Source organism: Phacochoerus africanus, chromosome 6 (assembly GCF_016906955.1).
Source record: "Phacochoerus africanus isolate WHEZ1 chromosome 6, ROS_Pafr_v1, whole genome shotgun sequence".
Lineage (NCBI taxonomy): Eukaryota > Metazoa > Chordata > Mammalia > Artiodactyla > Suidae > Phacochoerus > Phacochoerus africanus.
The window spans coordinates 112,413,005-112,434,157 of record NC_062549.1 but is presented as its reverse complement, the minus strand read 5'-3'; the positions used below and the strand labels follow the sequence as shown (position 1 = coordinate 112,434,157).

The 21,153-nt window shown below is 42.5% G+C and overlaps 1 protein-coding gene across 4 annotated transcripts in view; it reads right to left on the bottom strand.

Moving 5' to 3' along the window:
• The window catches only part of VAV3 (vav guanine nucleotide exchange factor 3), a 373,579-nt gene that overhangs the window by 159,280 nt on the left and 193,146 nt on the right, over positions 1–21,153 (bottom strand). For all 4 annotated transcript variants that reach the window (XM_047785154.1, XM_047785155.1, XM_047785156.1 and 1 more), the window contains 2 exons: positions 20,228–20,360; positions 19,719–19,828 (listed from right to left, as the gene is read on the bottom strand). In XM_047785154.1, the coding sequence (XP_047641110.1) occupies positions 19,719–19,828; positions 20,228–20,360 (243 nt within the window). The remainder of the gene's footprint in view (positions 1–19,718; positions 19,829–20,227; positions 20,361–21,153) is intronic.

The window sequence follows — 21,153 nt, the reverse complement described above, 5'->3', positions numbered from 1 at the left end:
ACTGAGCGAGGCCAGGGAAGGAACCTGTGTCCTCATGGATACTTGTCAGATTTCTGCCGTGCCACTTACAGGAACTCCCTCCAGTCATTCTCTTAATCAACAACTACTTATTGAATGCTTAATGTATACTCAGCACTCTGCTGGGGAAAAAAAAAAAAAAAGTACAGGACTCCTGGCCTTAAGGTCCTTTCAATCTAGGATGAAGATAAAGACATATGAAGAAGTAAATCTCATAAGGTGTTCCCCAACATTACAAGCTGCAGTGGAGAAGAAAGAAGAGATTACTCAATCCTATGGTACAGGTTGGGGTGGGAGAGGGCAGAAGGGCATGAAGAGAGAGCAGCTGCTTAGATCTGAGTCTTGAAAGAGGAAAAGGTGCTTCCTGGCAGAGAACAGGTCCCAGGCCAGTAAAAAACACTCTGATCAAACGCCCAGAGGAGTAAAGGAGCAGAGCATGTTCTGGCAGCTCCCAGGAATTCAGGCTGTTTGCGGCACTGGATAAGGTCAAAAAAAATGAGGCTGGAGCCAGGTATGGGCCAGACGGTAGATGCCGTTTGTACCCTCTCCAGGAATCTGATCTCATTGTGTGGACAAGGAGTGACCACCAAAGGACCATACACAGATAACCAGAGTAAGTTTGCATGTTAGAAAGAAAACTCTAGGAGTTCCCACTGTGGCACAGTGGAAACGAACCTGACTAGCATCCATGAGGATGTGGCTTCGAGCCCTGGCCTCCCTCAGTGGGCTGGGGATCCAGCACTGCTGTGAGCTGTGGCGTAGGTCACAGATGCAGCTTGGATCCCAATTTGCTGTGACTGTGGCATAGGCTGGCAGCTGCAGCTTGGATTCAACCCTTAGCCTTGGAACTTCCATAGGCTGCAGTGAGGCTCTAAAAAGAAAAAAGAAAGAAAGGTAGGAAGGAAGGAAGGAAGAAAGAAAGGAAGAAAGCAAGCAAGCAAGCTCTGGCAGCCACGTTGTGGGTGGGGGGAGGTGAGACCACGGATGGGAAGACAGCTTCAGAGACCACTGCAATGGGCCAGGTAGAAAATCCGAAGATCTAAGTCAAGACAGTGACATTGGGAATGAAAACAGGAGTCAAAACGAAAGATAAATCCATCAAGAGAGAGGCAGGCCATATTGGAGGTGGGTAATTGAGAAAGGTCACCTTTGCAAAGTCTGTTGGGAGCTTGCAGGTGGCTATACTGACAGCCGAGAGACCAGTTACGAAACTAACAGGAGCCTAAAAGGAAATGACAGTGACTTTTCCATCTTTCCCTCCTCTTGATTTCAAGTAGATGACTGGACTTATCACTGGGCAGGGCCTTAACCCCACAAATGGTCCTTTTGAATCAAAGTCTGCTGACACCTAGACTGAGATTTTCTTAAAGGTGGTGAAAAGTCAAGAGAAATATAGGACATCCAGGGAAAAAAGGCAGGGGTGCACCGGACAAGAATGATAAGATACTCAGGGTTTACTGACTTCAGACCTAACTTTAAAAATGCTGGTCGAGAGTTCTCGCTGTGGCACAGAGGGTTAATGATCCGGCTTGTCTCTGCGTGGGCACTGGTTCAATTGCTACCCGGCACAGTGGGTTAAAGGATCCGGCTGTGGCTCGGATTTGATCTCTGACCCAGGAACTTCCATATGCCATGGGTGCCGCCGAAAAAAATAATAATAATAATAATTTAAAAATAAGAATAAAAAAATAAAAACTCTGGTCATACTGGGCAGATGTCACAAGCTAATCAGAGCCTCTTTTAACTATTTGGTTATTACACAGGAATGTTTTCTGTCAATGATAATTTTTATCAACACACCACTCCTTTTCCTTATAGCAACAAGATAACCATACTGTCCTGGGAAATACATACTTTTGAACAGCAATTCTTCTTCTTTTTTTTTTTTTTTTTTGCTTTTTAGGGCCACACCCTCAGCATATTGAGGTTCCCAGGCTAGGCATCGGAGTTACAACTGCTGGTCTGCATCACAGCCACAGCAACTCTGGATCCCAGCTGCGTCTGTGACCTACACCACAGCTCACAGAGATGCAGGATCCGTAACCCACCGAGCGAGGCCAGGGATCGAACCTGCATCTTCATGGATACTGGCCAGATTCGTTTCCACTGAGCCACAACAGGAACTCCTAAACAGCAATTCTGATAGACAAAGGCAAACACAAAACTCCTTTGAATTTAGGTTATTGCCGAACCAAAAGAAAAAAAATTCTCTAATGAAAGATTTTAATATTTTGCTATCAATATCACTCTCTAAGAAATAAACAATGATGTGTGACTGCCTACCTTCAGGGCGGCTGAAAAAAAAAAATCAATGCTCTTTTTAAAATTTGAGCTCTGATATTTGCAGAGTGCTTTTGGTTCCGAGGAGAAAAAGCAGGAGAGGAGTACACCAACAGATAAATAAATCAATCTATTAAAAAAAAAATTTCTCACAGAAGATAAACAAATCACTCCAAAGCAAAATTTTATTAAACTTAGAGCTGATCCTCACACGATACCCACCCACCTCTCCAGTTCTCCAGTTCTCCCAGTTCTCCCAGGAAGAGCTCTGGCTGCAAGGACACACACACACACACACACACACACACACAGACACACACACACACACACACACACAGACACACACACACACACACACACACAGACACACACACAGACACACACAGACACACACACACACACACAGACACACACACACACACACACACAGACAGACACACACACACACACACACACACACACACACACACACACACTTGCCTCCCCGCAGAGCAGTGCTGACCGCTAACGGCGGGCTGGCTCACTTCAGTTTTCCCAGGCGGGTCTCAGAACTGCCCGAGAAGAAGTCATTGATTAAAGCAATCAATCAATTCTCCAGGTAATAATGCTCTGGTTTCCTTGCGCTTTTAATATCGAAAAGCCTTCCTCACTAAAAACTAGCAGTAATCAAGATTCCTAGATCACATGCTATCTGTGCTTCTGCATCAAGGGTTCACGGTGAATTTCTTTGGCTTTGCAAGATGATGTGTTCTCCTGAATCAGCGCCGACTCTCAACCTTCTTTCTTTGCTGAGCTGTGGAGTGTCAGCAATGCCTTCATTGATAATCAGACTAATTACAGTACTTTTGAGTATTACTTTAGCATCGTCCTAATTCCACAGATGGAATAAGGCCCACTTGGTGAGTTTTCCTAAGGGTTTGCAGGATCAGGGCACAGAATTGAAAGCATATCATTACTTTTAGGGCATAAAACACCAACCTTCCCAGAGACCACAATATCATTGTCCAGTATCGACACACACGTGTGCTCTTACAAACACACACACACACACACACACGGTAATAACGATTGGATGTAATTTTGAGACGCTAAAGAGAACAAGCACAAGAGAAAAACATCATAACCACTGTGTAGAAATAAAAGAGGATGAGACTCCACTATGGTTTTTGCTATTACATTGGCCTTCCACACTCCCCCCCAGCTTCTCTTGTCGTTCCCAAGCCTTTAACCGGTTCAACAAAGAGCCTGCACAAAGTCATATGTAAGAGCAAACTTTCAAATGAGGCAGTAAAAAAAAAAAAATCACAACTATTTTTCCACCTACCCCCCCTCACCTTAACTGGTGAATGAATTAAGTCCCAGAGAAGGAAAGAGGCTTGCGTGGGTCCCTTGGCTGAGTCAGGGGTAGGACTCGGGTCCTGCCTTACCCATTTTCTCTTGGTCCAGCACCCTCTGAATCACACAAAAATGTCTTCTTCATTTGATTCCCTATTCTGTTTTTAAGATAATGAATATGATCTCCAAATTAATTCTCAGAATCTTTAAAGCCTTCATTACTATTCATCATCAATATTACCCTCAGCTGCCTTACCTTTCCTCCAAATTATTAAAAATATTACTAAAGCATAAATTAATCATTAGGCATTTAACCTCTAAACACCTTTATGAAATCGGGTTTATTGGCAATTTTACATAAATGTGAATTCTCACTTTCCAAATGAATTTAAAAACCAATTGCAAATAGTCTCTAATAAACATTTAAAATTAATATTTGACAATTTCCCCAACCAGTCAGAAACTCAGATTGTCAGCCTATCTAGTATATTCAAAATGGTCAGCTAGCTATATTTTCAATTAAACATAAGTCCACGGGATTTAGCCTTTGTGGGCTTTGCACATTTAGATTTGTGTCAATATCAAGAGTCAATACAAACCTGATACGAAGACACTCAATCTCTTCTGCTGAAGTCTCACAAAACCAAGGATTCTCTTAAAGCATCAATACAAGTCATTTTTTCAAACCCCAAATAAACTCAATCTAAGGGGAGTTCTATTATAATTGAATATGGAATTGCAAGTTGGACTGCTCAACACATTAAACAATTAAACAAGCAAGAATTTTAATTAAATTTCTAATTCACTTTAGGTTGCACTCTGTGCTGCAATTATAAGGTTTCATGCTGGTATCAAGTGTTCAGGAGTCAGGAGTGCCCCGCTGAAAATAAATCTGCAGTGTCAGTGGTGAGCAATGTATTAATGCCAAACAGATGCTGGGATGATGGGTCCCATTGCTAACTTCCATTGGAGGCTGGTGGGATTTTCCTCCTCTACCCCAAGTCCACAGGGCCCTGGACAGAGAATGGGCAGCTTTTCATGACAAGGGCATTAGGTAAAGAGGTAGGCCTTTTCATTCTATGAAAAAGGAACCCAATGATAAAAGGTTAGCCTCAAAAGGAGAGGAGTCACTAGGAATTAAAGGACCTGGGAGCTAGTCTAGTTCCTCTACAAAGCCTGAAGTCATCCAGTACATAGACCTTTAAGGGAAAAAACCCACAATCTGTCAACTGCTCTATCTGTAAAACTGCAGAGGTGAGAAGAGGGTGGGTATGGATCCTGCCACTGTGATTCCAAACATACGGCTCTATGATGCGGCGGCCCCAAAGAATAACTCACAAGGAGGGTCTCTTGTATTATGTATTTTGTGTTGTACCTAAATATATATAGAAATGTGCATAGGAGTAAAACATAAAATGTCCCCAAATCAGCTATACTGAGGAAAAGGCTTAGCACAGAACTACTTATCCACTCGCACAAGTCTGATATCTCAAGCAAAAAGACTGCTTAGCAATATAACCAGATAAGAAAGTGTTTGCAAGACAAGAGATACTCAGGCAAGCCTAGGGTTCAATGTAGCATCATCATTGTCACCCAGCATCGTTTTAATCTTGATACTTCCTATCTTGAAGGATTCAGAATAGTTTCTAATTCATTATTCCTGGTCTCTATGGTGCGTGGAAAATCTATTAGGTGGCTCTATGGTGTTTCTTCTAGTAAATCAAAGCCCTGCAAAAACAGCTTAGTTTTTTCTCAGTCTGAAGGCTGTTTAGGCTGTGATAATTGGAGAGTGCAATTCAAACCCCTACCACAATTAAACAGGCCAGACATAGTTCTGCCTTAGTAAACTAGGCAATGACCTCAGGTCTATTTTTTTATGTATGAAACACTATTCCAAGCTATCTAGTTTTTAAAATGCACTGACAGCAACAGCTTTAATTTAAAATGCCAGGGTTCGATATGTCAAAGCTCAAATATTCTCTGAGAAGGCGCTTTAATGCATATATATTATTAATGCGCTATCAGAGAACAGATCCCTGAGCTGATTCTGACCAAAGTCATTAGTCAAAGACTACAGAGAGCACATTTGGTATGTGAGAAGAGATGAGAAATTTTTATTTCTGATTGGCCTTGTTAACCAGGGAGAAAAGAAACCAGGAAAAAAGATAGGAATTCTGCAGTTTCAGGTTGGGAGATAGAAAAACTGGGTTTAGTAAAACATCAGGTTTGAGTTCTCGGGTAGTGCAGTGGGTTAAGGATCTGGTGTTGTCACTGCAGTGGCTCGGGTTGCTACTGTGACATGGGTTTGCTCCCCGGCCTGGGAACTTCCACATGTTGCAGGTATGGCCCAAAAAAAAAAAAAAAAAAATCAGATTTACCCCTTACTAGCCATTGGATAAGCAAGCAACTCTTTGGTGAAAAGACTTGGGAAAGGCTATCCTAGGACCTGGTGGGCTGAAAGGAGCCTGGGGGGAATCTTAGCTCCATCGCGGGCTCTGTGGCTCAGGCAGGTTTCTTGTATCTCTGCTCCTTAGTTTTCTTATTTGTACAAACAAAGATAACTACCCTCCTCATAAGTTTTATGAAGATTAACGAGACTAATATTAGAACTGTGTTTGGAATAGAATTTTTTTTTTTTTTTTTTTGCTTTTTAGGGCTACACTCGCAGCATATGGAGGTTCCCAGGCTAGGGGTCAAATCAGAGCTACAACTGCCCGCCTGGGCCACAGCCACAGCAACTCGGAATCTGAGCTTCGGCTGCAACCTACACCATAGCACAGGGCAATGCCAGATCCTTAACCCACTGAGCAAGGCCAGGGATGGAACTCTCAACCTCATGGTTCCGAGTCGGATTCGTGTTAACCACTGAGCCACGACAGGAACTCCTGGAATAGAATGCTAATGTCAGTGAATGTTGATTCTCCTACAGGACTGATGAGAAGAGAGACTGAAAAAATAATAAATACAGGAGATTAGGGAATTCCCACTGTGGCTCGGCGGATTATGAACTCAACTACTATCTATGGGGATTCAGGTTTGATTCCCGGCCTCGCTCAGTGGGTTAAGGATCCACCGTCACCCTGAGCTGTGGCATAGGTTGCAGACATGGCTTAGATCCAGTGTGGCTGTGGCTAGCAGCTTTAGCTCTGATTCGACCCCTAGCCTGGGAACTTCCATATGCTGCACCTGCAGTGCTAAAAAAACAAAACAAACAACAAAAAAGATTTGTTTGTTTGCTCCCTATAACAGACTTTATAAAATAAAACAGTATTATTTTTATAAGTTTTTAAATCTACAAAGCACATCAATTTAGGACATTTGTGACTTTTGAAATTACCTTCCTTTTGTGTAGACAGGGACTGTGCGGGTATAAAGATGCGGCTCAGACTCAACAATTAAACAAAACCCACTGACCATAAATACACTAATCACTTCTGACGCAGGTCATCTGAGCACCCAAGTTTCAGTGTTTTCTTGAAGAAAGATGTTTAGAAGAAAGCCCGCTATTCTAATAAGTGACGGACGGGTCAAACACATGGTTCAGATACCTTCAAATCTGGCTCTCCCCAGGAAGAAGAAGCTATTCGGTGTTAGTCCAGCGTCAGTCTCCTTTGTATCCTGAAGGAGAAAACTGACAGTGTTTCCACACTGTGTTCATACTTCCAGTGACTTATGTAATACACATCCGCTGTTACCTAAGTACTGGATCAACACACACACACACACACACACACACACACACACACACACACTGATTTAGAACTCAATTTAGTCCACCCTGATAACTGGCTAGGGCTTAATTTCAGACCCTGAGCCTTCTCCTTCACAAGGCCTTCACCTCTACAAAGGGAATTCAAACCCTGAGACTCAAATCACATTACCTAAATACCATCAAATAAAATGAAATCAAAACTTTGCATAAATCATATTAGTTCCATCCTATGAGAAGGTGACCAAAAATCTTGCTATAAATTAACTTGTAAATTAAGATAATTTATTTTACTCTAAGGAACTTCTCTGAAGCCCAAATCGGCCTAACAAACTGATAATAATACACAATGTTGTTTATCATTTAGGTCAGTAAAGATATCCAAATCTTACCCAATGGCATCACTAAAAGATAAGTAGAAAGTAAATTCTAAATCACATTTTTCATCAAGGGTGTGAACACACTGCACAAGAATACCTCGTGCTTATACAACAAACAAAAGGAAACTTTTATCTATGGAGAACAATGGTAGGTATTCTTGCTGTCAATGAGACGGTGTGGTGCAGGGGAAGAGCCCTGGACTGAGATTCAAGGCCAGTCTCTGCCACTTACTAACTGGGAAAAAAGACACTCGAAATACTTAATCTTTCCTCTATTTTCTGACGCTATTTTAAAGTTAATACCTTCCTGGCTACCTTACAAAACACCTTAAGAATTAAATGTGCTATGATACAAAAACACTTTGGAAACCATAAAGCACCATGTAAGAGACAAGAATTATCTCTATACGCCACCAACTCTAAATACTCTGACATGAAGGAGTTAAAATCTGCAATCTTCCTTATAACACTCGAATCAGGAAAAAAAAAATGACAGCAACATCTTCTCAGATCCACCTATCAGAGTATTGACAATAAAAAGAAAAATAAACAAATGGGACCTACTCAAACTTCAAAGTTTCTGCACAGCAAAGGAAACCCTAAACAACACAAAAAGACAACCCACAGAATGGGAGAAAATCTTTGCAAATGAAGCAACTGACAAGGGATTCATCTCCAAAATTTATAAACACCTTCTGCAGCTCCATACCAAAAAAAACAAACAACCCCATCAAAAACATGGGCAGAAGATCTAAACAGACAGTTCTCCAAAGAAGACATACAGATGGCCGAGAAACACTTGAAAAGATGTTCAGCGTCACTCATTATTAGAGAAATGCAAATCAAAACCACGATGAGGTACCACCTTACACCAGCCAGAATGGCCATCATCCAAAAGTCTACAAACAAGAAGTGCTGGAGAGGGTGTGGAGAAAAAGGAACACTAGTACACTGTTGGTGGGATTGTAAATTGGTGCAACCACTGTGGAAAGCAGTATGGAGATTCCTCAGAAAACTAAACATAGAACTACCATTTGACCCAGCAATCCCACTCCTGGGCATCTATCCAGAGAAAACCACGACTCGCAAAGACACATGTACTCCAATGTTCATTGCAGCACTATTTACAATAGCCAAGACATGGAAACAACCTAAATGTCCATCGACAGAGGAGTGGATCCAGAAGATGTGGTCCATATACACAATGGAATATTACTCAGCCATCAAAAAGAACGAAATGCCAGCATTTTTAGCAACATGGATGGACCTAGAAACTATCATGCTAAGTGAAACCAGCCATACAAAGAGACACCAACATTAAATGCTTTCACTGACATGTGGAATCTGAAAAAAGGACAGACGGAACTTCTTTGCAGAACAGATGCTGACTCACAGACATTGAAAAACTTATGTCTCCGGAGGAGACAGTTTTGGGGGTGGGGGGATGTGCTTGGGCTGTGGGATGGAAATCCTGTGAAATCAGATTGTTATGATCATTATACAACTACAGATGTGATAAATTCATTTGAGTAATAAAAAAAAAATGAAAAAAAAAAGCCACCTAAAATTCAATCAGAAGTCTCCAAATTGATTTCTAAACACCTTGAACATTACAACTGTCTCATTTACCTTATTTGTGGGGATGACAGCAGCTAGCATCATACCCTGCCCTTAATATTGGATTGAAATGAAAGACTCAATGCACCCACACCTTTATCTGATCAGATTAGCATTCTACTAAACTACTTAAAGAAAGAATTTTCCCAAATTAAGTTTCTTTTCATTTATTCAAAGGAAAAGAATGTTTAAAACATGGACTTGGAATGTTTCAAATATCTGAAAGATTACCATATAGGGGAAAGACACATGTTCTGTTTGAGTCCAAGAAGGGACATTAGGAAGAGAGACTTGAACAGACAGGTTTCAATTCATTATAAGGAAGAATTCTCTACAGTCAAAGCTAAGCCAAGTCGGAGCAAATCCTTCCAGAGGTAGTGAGTTCCTTATCACAAGAGGCATTCAAGCACAGAACTGGAAAGAAGTTGTAAAAAGGCTCAAGTGCTGAATGGCTGGAATAGAGGCGTTTTAAACATCTTTCCTGAGTGTTTATGGGGTTATGAAACATTACGGTTTTTTAAAATCTCTGTCATTGCCCCCTCCACCCCCCAACACACAGTAGATCAAAGGCACTGCTAGAAAATGTCAGGGAAACTAACACTGATTCAGCTTAATTTTATTTGCATTTAGTTGTAACCAGAGTAATATTTATTTGTTGATGGAAATTTTGATATCTATCTTTCATTCCTCCTTCTGCCTATGGCTTCTCCTCCCTTATAAGCAAGCTCAGGAATGCCAAAAATATGTCAAATAAGTATTAAATACCAGCAGCGAAAAAGGAGAGAGGTTGATCTCCGCCAGGCAATAACAGAACAAGAATACTATTTAATATTTACGAATGCTTTGTCATGCATGAAATGCTTTTGCATGTCTCTGGATCAAACAGGCTCCTGAAAGACTCCATTTTATGACAGCTGTGATTTTTCTGAGCACTGTCCCGTGTCCTACTTCCTTTTATTACTGCCAGGAAACTGCAGTATCATATCCTATACGGACTTAACCGCCAATTTTGAAAGGTTATAGACAATACATTAGATTCGGGGAGAGCTGCACTGCTTCAACTTGGGAGATTAATGTGAATAGGTCAGGAGCGCGAAGCTCAGCACAGCCTGGGGGCTGTGGATCGTGTTGGCATAGATTTCGTGTCCATAAACAAATTCTTCATATTAAAAACTGGTCATGAGAGCTTTTTAAGGAGAAAGAATAAAAGGTTGTCCTTAGAGTAAATAATTTCGCCCCAAAACCAATAAAGCACACATGTGGGGAGACAAATACAGAGATGCTTGATGGACTGATATTTTGGTAGTTGTGCCTGCAACGTTACCGGTTTCCAAATAGACACTGATGGGCTTTGAACACTCAGAAAACGCCAAAGCAGGTGTCATCACAGTCAAATGACACCAGCACATGCAGCTGGTCCAGGAAGGCTCACCCTGGGCTGACTCTTGATACAAGCATGGTCTTATTTCAACCCCTTCTACTCTCTCTCGGGGTGCTCCCCAACATGGGAATTTCAGAATAAATAACGGGCATAGATGTCAACACTGGTGGGGAGAAAACATTTTAAGAGCACAAAGAGCCATCACTGATTCAAAAACTATTCTTGCTGATGTGCTTTGACTACCGAGTAGAGACAAGCTAACCGTCTAGCTGCCACTGCCTGGATTCTTGGGGTCTCGTCGTTCCCAATAAACCACAAGAAAACTTAGTGAAACCTGAGTAGCTCCAGTCTGTTATCTGAGCAGACTATTTCTGATATTCGGTGGGGCAGTACCGAATAATGCCAAATACATCAAACTCACCCAGGTGTTTTTGTTCTGGTTTTGGTGAAGGAGACCATTTTTCAGCCAAATCCTCCTGATGACTGAAACAGGAATGAGGGCTGCTAGGAAATCCACACCTGTGCACAAAGCCACAAGGTGGCACCTGGACAGCTGGGATCTGTTAGTGGCTGTACATACTCAGTACAGTCCCTGCACAGAAACCGTCACCCTGGTGCCGGAAGACAGGCTTTGCTAACGACACCACCGATTTTCTGGAAACACACCACACTCATTAGCTTACATATTACCTATGGCTGTGGTATTACTCCTTATTTATATATTTGAAAAGATCCCGACAGGCCTCCCGACCAAGAAAACAAAGAAGAGGAGGGAGAGGCGGAAGTCCTATTATTCTAGTAGCGGCAGAAGTAGCCCGGCAGCAGTACCTGGGGCTTGCTACAGAATTCTCTGACCTACAGCTTCCTGCGGATATTGGGGAATACCCATCTGGGCAAAAATATAAACAAAGGCACAGCCTCTAAAGATGCACAAGAGAATGTTAAACCATGCATGCTGTGAAATCACAAATGTGCATGTCTCATCCGTCAACAGCAAAACCACACTCGTCAGATTTCTTAATCCTGAACTGACGGGTAACATGACGCAGCTTTATTCCTGTAAAACCCCGGGATGGCTGGGGAGGTGCTCTCTTTCTGACCCGAAGAGCCACTCCCCACAGGACAAGCAGAGCCAGGCGCCCTGGTCCACTGCAGGGAGTGGCCCCCGGTGGGGAAAGTCACACTCCAGGTGCCACTGAGGGTGTCGAGGGGACCCAGGAAATGGCGGGCCCATGGAATGAGCGTCCCTTGACCATCAGTACCGCAAATGTAGACAGTGATTGGATTTCACATACAAAGTGGAGAAGGAATAGCGCCTCCCCGCTGCGTCTGACAGGTGGAAACAATCAAGCGGGCCCCAAAGAATCAGGAGTGTGGACGGAGGAAGTGGGTGGCTCTGAGCACCTGAGCCCTGAGAACTGGTCTAAGTCCTATATCCTCCCCACCTCTAGAGTCGAGGAGGCCCCCAACAGCATATGAGGGCCATACTGTTCTGCAGTTTTTAGCAGAAGTACAGATTAGAGCAATATCACCCGAACGAATCGAGGTAAGGTGAAAATTACCCATCCTGCTTGGTTCTGTAAGTTCCATCCAAGCACTGAGTCAGACTTGCCAAAAAGAAACATACCTAGGAGGAGGAGGAGAAGAAGCATAATCGGGAAGCATCAGGTCAGGTGGTGACAAAAATGCCTTCAAAAACCTGAAATCCCATTTTTGAAGACTAATCCTAAAAAAAAAAATGATAGGAGTGCCCGGGTGGCCTACTGGTTAAAGATCCAGTGTTGTCACTGCTGAGGTGCAGGTCCAATCACTGGCCTGGGAACTTCTGCATGTCATAGGTATGGCCGAAATAAGCAGGTAAATTTTTGAAAAAAATAAATAATGATATATAACATCAATTTCTAGAACTTCAAAAAAGCCAATATAGCTGGTAGACAATATATGTTTTTCAGTGTCTCTTCCTGAGGATGCACTTTATAAAGTAAAAGTTCCTTCCCCTCAAGGGCTATTGTGATATTTTGTCGGACAGTAAGAATTTCCTAATTCATCAAGTCTTTTTTTATTGTCTTTGTTGTCAGATCTTTTTTTTTTTTTTTTTTTTTTAGGGCTGCACCTGTGGCATATGGAAGTTCCCAGGCTAGGGGTCAAATTGGAGCTGCAGCTGCTGGCTGACACCACAGCCACAGCAACACCAGCTCCGAGCAGTGTCTGTGACCTACACCACAGATCCTTAACCCACTGAGCGAGGCCAGAGATTGAACCCCCATCCTTACGGATACTAGTTGGGTTCGCTACCACTGAGCCATAACAGGAATTCCTGGTTGTCAGAATACTTTAAGAGTAGAATTTCAGATTTCCAATAAAAAGACGGTTATCCACTGTGTGCCAGGCACAGTGCTAGGATTGATCACAGTGTGAATGGCACTGACAAAGCCCTACCCTCTTGGTGTATTTAGTCCACTGGGAGAACAGCCATGAAATAGACAGTAAGATCTCGCGGTAATGTCGTCAACCCAAGGGCCCAGACAGTTCAGCCGTGGGACATTAAAAATACACAGGGCACCCAAAATAATCAAAAGGTAACTTCATTCTTCACTCAACATTTCAAAGACCATCCAAAAGAATATAATTCGAGACCACAGATATGTTTTTCAATAGTCCCTTTCCCCTTTCCAAGTCCCTCGGACCCCGCAGCTCTCCTAAAGCCTATCTACACCTAAAACCCCAAACTCAGGCCAAAACCCAAAACGTTCTTCCCACTCCCAGACCCGTGAAGCTTTCTTCTTCCCTTTTCCCCAGCATTATCCATGTAGTTCAATTTAGCTTCTCTCCTAAGAAGCAAGAAAGAATCCTTACCCTTTAGGAGAAGAAATGACGGTAAAATAAAACAGGCAAGTAACAGATCATCTTTCACAAGGAGGGGACTGTGGGATGGAGGGAAGGCTACAAACCTGCCCTTAGATAATTTCTGTCTATACACCTGTGAGAGGACACTGGGGAGATGAGCTTCCTCACTTAGCACAGTGGTCAGTAGCGATCTCTCCCACAAAGTGACATTTCAAGCCAAGATCCTTAGGATAAAGCATCAGCTACCCAAGGAGCAAGAGGGAAGACCTTCCCAGGCTAGAACCTCGTGGCTGAATGCCCGAGGCCTGCGCATATTTGCCCCAGACGGAAATGCACTCAGTCTAACAAAAGCCACCGGGTGTGAGAGTGGTTGGCAAGATGGGCAGGAAAAGCCATGCAGGGACTTGTGAGGTCCCGGTAAGAAGTTTGATACTACGCAGAGCACAAGAAACAGCCAAGCAAAGGTTTTAAGTAGGCAAGATCATGCTGGATGCTTCCTGAAGAATGGACTAGTGAGGGAGGAGCCGGGAAGGCTGAGGCTAATTGGAGGCTTAAACCAGGGCGGTGAGGGGGGAGACTGCAGGCAAGTGATCAGATTTACTCTGCAGGAGACTGGTGAGAAATTGATTGCACGTGAAGGGACAAAGGCACCTCCTGGCCCTCCAACTACTTCCACTTGAATAGATGGGACTGGGAGGGAGATGATTTGGACAGGCAGAGCAAGAGTTCAGTCTTGAAATTCGATCCATTAAATATTAACTGAACATTATTATATTTAGAAGTCACGGCATTTAAATTCAATTGCAGTAGTTCCCTCAGAGTTATACGGCCAGAGCTTCCAACAGTGTCTGGCAACAACGCAAGTGCTCGATAAATATTCAGAATGAATGCAATTTCCTCTGGTAATTACCCCTCTGGTATGCAGACTATCTGAGCAACATCTTTAGATTAAAACAAATTATATTTGATAAAATATAATTTTAGATTTCAAATGTGAAAAACATACTCACAGCTTTTATATTCAAACTACAGAAGGTGCATTTCCAGAAAATGTTCTTGTCTAGGGGAGGCTGCGTTTGAGGAAAATGCTTTGCAACACTGTTCTGTTTGACCTCTGATTATTTAAATTTTTCTTTTTAATTCTGTGGCATGTGTGCTTTTTATGGTGAGTGACCTCCAATTCCTTCTGGAAGTAAATGGGGAATAAATTAGAAAGAAACGCCGTGACTCAGAGACTCAGAGTAAACGTGATTCGTGGAGTTTAATGGCTGGATTCCTGCCCTGCCCCCCACCCCCGCTGCCTTTCAGGGGCTCACCCTGGGGAAGTAGCTCAGGGGCTGCCCCTCCAGATGACAAGGAATGCAGCCTGCTGCCAGAGCCCCTCCCCAGCTCTAGAATTTCCATCCCCCCTTCTCCTCCTCTTCTCTCCACCCCCATAAGTCTTAGCAGTTAAGGGGTGTGTACCCCAGGCTGATGTTTTAGCAGACATTAAGGATCCCTATGCTATTTTTCCTTAGGTAAACCATGTGGCATTGGGCCTGGCAGATGGCACACAGTGAAGAAATCTTTGATGGTGTGGTAACCATGGTATATGCGTCTTCAAGGCGGCTCTCTTTAATCAAGGGAGTAAACCTAACTTGCCAGAGTTCTGCAAATTGGGTCACGGCAGGCAGAAGAAATTCTAGGCCAGAGGGCCTTTCAGTTCCCTTCGATAAATACTACAGAGGCTGGGTGGTGAGAACCTACCGCTTTCTACAGCATAGGCAATGCTTTCTTTTTTTCTTTCTGTTTCGCTTTTTTCTTTCTCAAACTTTTCCTTTAAAAAGTCTTTTCAGTCTATTATTCAATTCCTTTAGTTCATATTTTACCCAACTTTGACTTATTTCTGGAACATTTAAGGACCCCGTCTGATCCTCCAGATGCTAGTCACAGTGAGGAAAAGAGACACGAGAAAGAAAGAAACCAGACTCCAGTTTTAGATAACAGGGTTTGGGCCCAGGTGCTTATTTTAGCGCCTCTGTGGATAAAGAAGAGACTGTGAACGGAGATCATGAACCCTACTGTAAATGACAGGGCACTGAACTTGCACAAATGTGCTGAAACCCTCCTGCAATCGCTCGTTTCCTGAGCTATAAAATGGGTATGACAAGGCCTATTAATTTAAATCTCACAGGAGAAATCCTAAGAACCTCGGATTTAAGGCATTCGGGGAAAACCTATCTATAGCCTCCTGTCAACATTCTGAACGTGGCTCTGGACAGTCACATCCACACTCCCTGCCCCCCCCCCAGGCTTTTCTGACATCGTTATGAAAACTAGCTTAAGCTGCTAAAAAATATCTGCCACCCTGTTTCACAGATAACTGAACGGAATGGTGGTTTGAAAGGGACAAAAAGCCCTTTTGGAAGCACAGAAGCACAAACAACGTGTATCAATCAGGCTTTTAAAGATCTAAACATATTCTTTAGAATGGGATGCCCAGAACGATACTGCTTGAACATTATTGGGCTCAATGACTGTTTCAACCACCTCAAGAGCTAGTAGTCCTGCTACCACTTCTTCTCACAGGAAAAAAAGAGAAAAGGGGACATCCTTCTTCCTGCCCCATCCAAGTGGGTCACTGCTGCTTCTCTCTGGGAAGCCTTTCTTCCGAAGGTTTGCCAAGGTCTGATGTGGTCCGCTGCATATTTTAAAGGCTGGAAGGGGCTGTGGCCAAAGAAGGGCAGCAAACACGGCTACTGGGGTGGGGGTGGGGGGTGTCCAGGAAAGACAGAGGCTGAGGTTTAGGTTGCCTCTGGGGAGATGATTGGCGTTTACTGGATACTTAGTGTTTGTTAGCATCCGTGCTTTTCCAAGGTCCTTTATAATATTCTAAATTAAGAGCAGCAGTTTCAACGCCTTAAAGGTGATTTGCAATTTTTTTTAATAAAAATGATCCCATTATCCTATAAACAGCAGAATTGCCATCTTCTGTAAATAGAACTGGCAAGCATCTCATCAGTCTTAAAATATCACCTCCCTTGATTTCCCACCACCTTCCCATCAATACCTCCCTTTCCTTTTCAAAGCTCCTTAAAGCAACACCCCAGGATGCTCTAGGGGAACTTATGGGACCCCTGCTAATGTCAGAGAGACGAGAAGTACATGTTTTTCATGTACTGTCATGAATGCTGCAGGATTTCTTAGTTTTCTCCATGGCTTATAGAATAAGAGTACCAGAACTTCAGATAATGGATAAAAGAGCAAAATTCGAGCCCTAGGTGAAGTCTTAAGCTTCTGGACTTACCTAGATTATTCTACTTTCCTGAGCACAAGACAAGCAAGATCTGTCTTACAAAGCTGGGAGAAGGGCTTTCCTGCAAAACAAGCTTCAGAAAAGAGGGGAGGAAATAAAATAATGGAAGATTCCAATGCTTGACTAGAACCCTAATTTTACTTTGCCATATATGGCATAATCCCTGCTTAAAGAAACCCTCAGCTTTGACTTTGAGCATGGGCACTCCACGGAACTCTGAAACACAAAGAGCAAAGAGACACTTCTATGGATTTTCATTTTATTGTGCAGGTTATTTGAACAGAAAATGCTCAAAGCGTTAGAATCGCCACTTTCTGGTGTGGGGGGGTATAGCCATCTTTCTTGGGGTGGAACAATTGAAATCTACCCCTACTCTTCCTGTAGGTATATACCTGAAAGGCCGAGACTGGTGGTTGCCTGCAACTACCCACTTCTCCTTGACTCTGCCAAGCATAATCCTGCCCAGAATGAAGACTCTATTTCCAGGGCTCCCTTGGCAGATGGGGCCACACGACTGAGTTCTGGTCAGTACTGTGTAACACAAGTTTGTGGCATTTCTGCAAAGGACCCTTAAAGGTATGGATCACCTTCATAGCTGGAGCTCCAGCAGCTGTCTTGGATGACAAGGTGACCAATCTTGAGGACAGAAGCCAAATGCTGACAATGGCAGAGCAGGAAGACCTGAGCCTGGGTTTCCAACAATATCCTGGAGAGCCACCCTGCCACCCCTAGCCAGCTACCCCCAGTTCTTTTCCACAAAAAAGAGATACGCACTGCTCTTGTTGAGTTTCCTGTATCCAGAGTTTGGCCGTTTGATTTATGGCAGATGAATAAACTATTAAGTGATGTGTGTATCATCCAGTGCAAGGAGCCTGCCTGCTGTGGACAGCAAATGTAACTTCCCACCTCTGCAGAAATTCCTTCACTCATGGAAAGACTCTAGAGCCGAACAGAACCCACAAGAAAATACCAGCCTAGCATCCTCCCCACAAGAACAAAGGTGTGAGATGAGCTCTGTCTTTTACATTGTCAACAACCCCAGTCACTCCAGGCCCAACTGCTCAAGTCCAAGTGCTGCCTATCACTTGCAACCTCACTCAAATGGCACACAAAGCTTATGATGTAGCCCACTGTCCCTCAGAGGCTGGGTGGAGGTCACCACTTCACCTGTGCCCCAGACCAGAGAAGAACCATTTTTTTGACGCACACGATGACTAGGCTCTTTTGTTTAATTATTCCAATCAATAAGTTTTAAGAACTATAATAGTATACTAGAAAATGTTTTCTGATTTTATTTACTCTTTTTCTTTTGCCTTTTTAGGGCCGTACCCATGGCACATGAAGAGTCCCAGGCCAGGGGTCGAATCAGAGCTATAGCTGCCAGCCTATATCACAGCCACAGCAACAAAGGATCTGCAACCCACACCACAGCTCACGGCAATGCCAGATCCTTAACCCACTGAGCAAGGCCAGGGATCAAACCTGTGCCTCCATGGATACTAGTCGGGTTCGTTAACCACTGAGCCACGACAGGAACTCCATGTTTTCTGATTTTATAAGTCCCTATCAGTGTACTAGGATCCTAAATACAAAATACTACTAAATAAGAGTGATAACAACGGATATCACTCTTCAAACCATATCACTGCTGTTGTACTCTTTGGTCACCACTCTGCTTGACGTATGTTCTCTGGAACTCAAAATATTATTGTCCCTGTTTTACAGAAGAGGAAACAGGCTCTGAGACGTAATATCAATGGGCCGAGACTATGCAGCCAGTTCATGGAGGTGATTATTGCTCAACTCAGAATTGTCTATAAGCTTAAAGATATTTTAGCTGTACAATCATAGCTCTCAAAATGTTAGAGAAAGTAATCTAAAGAAAATTTCTACTTTTCTCACTTCAGAACTACAATAAAATATTCTGGTCCTATCTCCCTTTTATATTTATGAGCATTTCCAAAAACAAAGACAACTCAAACAAACAAACAAAAAACTGATAGAATTTGCCTACAAGAGGTAAATAATACCAGAATACAAATGAAGCAAATCATAAAAATGTTTTTTCTTAATTTAACTTTCCGCTAACAGTTTCAATTTCAGGGTGACTTATATGTTTCCATAACAAGGGTTATTATGCACCTTTTAATCCAGGAACCTCAAATCTGAAAAGAGAGCCCTATAATGACAGGTTCTTGTGCAATTACATCTCTTTATGCCATTCCGTTTGAACCAGGTCTGATTTGTATCCCACCTCTTTGTTGAGCTTCCACTTTAATAAAAGGAAAGAACACTGAAAAAAAGCAAGCCCTTAAAGCAGTCATTAACTACATCAAGCAATTTACCCAGAATTCAAATAAACCAACTGGAGAAGAAAAAAATCAATCTTTTTATTAAAAATAAGATATGTGTGCGTGTGTGTGTTTGGAGGTATTTCTGAACCACTTTGTTGTAGAGTAGAAATGACCACAACACTGTAAATCAACTACACGTCAATAAAAATTTAAAAAATGAAAAAATTTAAAGACATATATAAAACATGGTAAGTACATTACCAGTTTATCATTAGAATAACTGATATTTTCCAGGGGCTGCAGAAAACCGAAGAATTAAAATACGCCCAAGAGAAGGAAGTCAAATGGAATGTTAGAGCTCCCTCTTTCTTTTTCTTGAAGAAGTTCACCAAAAGATCTCTCCTAGGAGAGCAAAGTTGCAAATAGCACTCATGCTTGGAGCAGAGTGTTTTCATAGCCTCTGTACACATGCCACGAAACTAGAGGACATTTATTGGTAGTTCACCGTTCATAAGAGACTTAGGCAGTAGGAAAAAGCACTTGTTAAAAGAGAAATACTCACAAAGCCATTTCGAACTGTTCCAGCCACTTCTTCTTTAAATCTTTTGTTTTGCAATAAAATTCTAACCCATTTTGTCCTTGGATGTGGATGAGGTAGAAGCCGTAAGACCACTGTTAAAATGAACATCCCTCAGGTTAATAGGCAGCATTTATCACCAACATTATGTTTCCAGATTCACTAAGGAAACACCACTGTCATCACCCACAAACCTCTCATAACCTTATCTTCATACAAGCCGTGAACCATCGAGATCATTTCGGCCAACGTCATATCCAGAACAATTGCTATGCCAAGTGCATTTTGCTGCTTTGATCATTAAGGCATTAGAGATGATCATATCAGCTGTGGAACGGGTCCAATTATTTCTCACAGAGACTTGCTTCTAATTAATCTCTAGCAACAAAAACACCTGGATCGATAAGCTGCCTCTCACATTAATGTATTGGCACACCCTCCTTGAACAGTCAAAACGGTGAGTAAATTATGGTTATTCATTTCCAAGAATTCACCTTTTTATTTTCTTTATCGGTTGTTGGATTGTTGGCTATTTTGTACTGCTGAAGATCTATTATTTCCTTCATTTCATAGTTATCACCTTTCCTTTTACATACGATCACTGCCAAATCAAATAAGAAGATATGCCTGAGAGAGAGAGAGAGAGAGAGAGAGAAGAAAACGGAGATTGATTGATTTAAGTGGTTTGGAAGCATGTGTGTTAATTCTCCCCAAGTAGCATTTAATTTTTCCCATGCGTTAAAGAAAAAGGCAGTGTTGCATATTGGAAAGAATGGTCTGGCGTGCCCTGGCACTGCCCTCTACTAAATGAATGCCCTTGCTGGGCCTTGGTTTCCGCATTTAAAAACAGGCAACATTAGAATGAGAACAACATGCACAATGCCAAGTGCATTGTCAGGAATAATTGTCAAGATCAATTAAGCCATGCAGCATGGTTCTTTTTCTAGTTTTAAAGCTTAACACTTATGGAATAATATTAATGACAGCAATAGCAGTGAACTTCTCCTGATGTTACTAGCAGTCAGCCAGAATGCCTCGAGAAGCGTTCATCCCTTCCACAAAGACGGACTTTAAATCCCAGGACCATGTTCTGAGGTGGGTCTTACTATGATCTTCATTTTACTGAGCAGGAAGTTGAGGCTCAGAGAAGTCAGGGAATGTTCTCAAGGGCGCACTGCCAGTGGGTGCAGGGCAGGGTCACTCTTGGGTCTAGTTACGGAACCTGCACTTTGACCCTGCATGTTGTTCCTCCTGATTTAATGGACCACCTGAAACACGGCTGAGGGGTGCATGACCCAGTTGTAAGCTAGAGAAATTACGGTGCAATTTCCATGTTGCTGTTTCTCTTCTCTCTTGATGAAAACAATGTAATGAGGGAAGAAAACAAACCTTATCATCCAATACTAATACCTGCATCTTT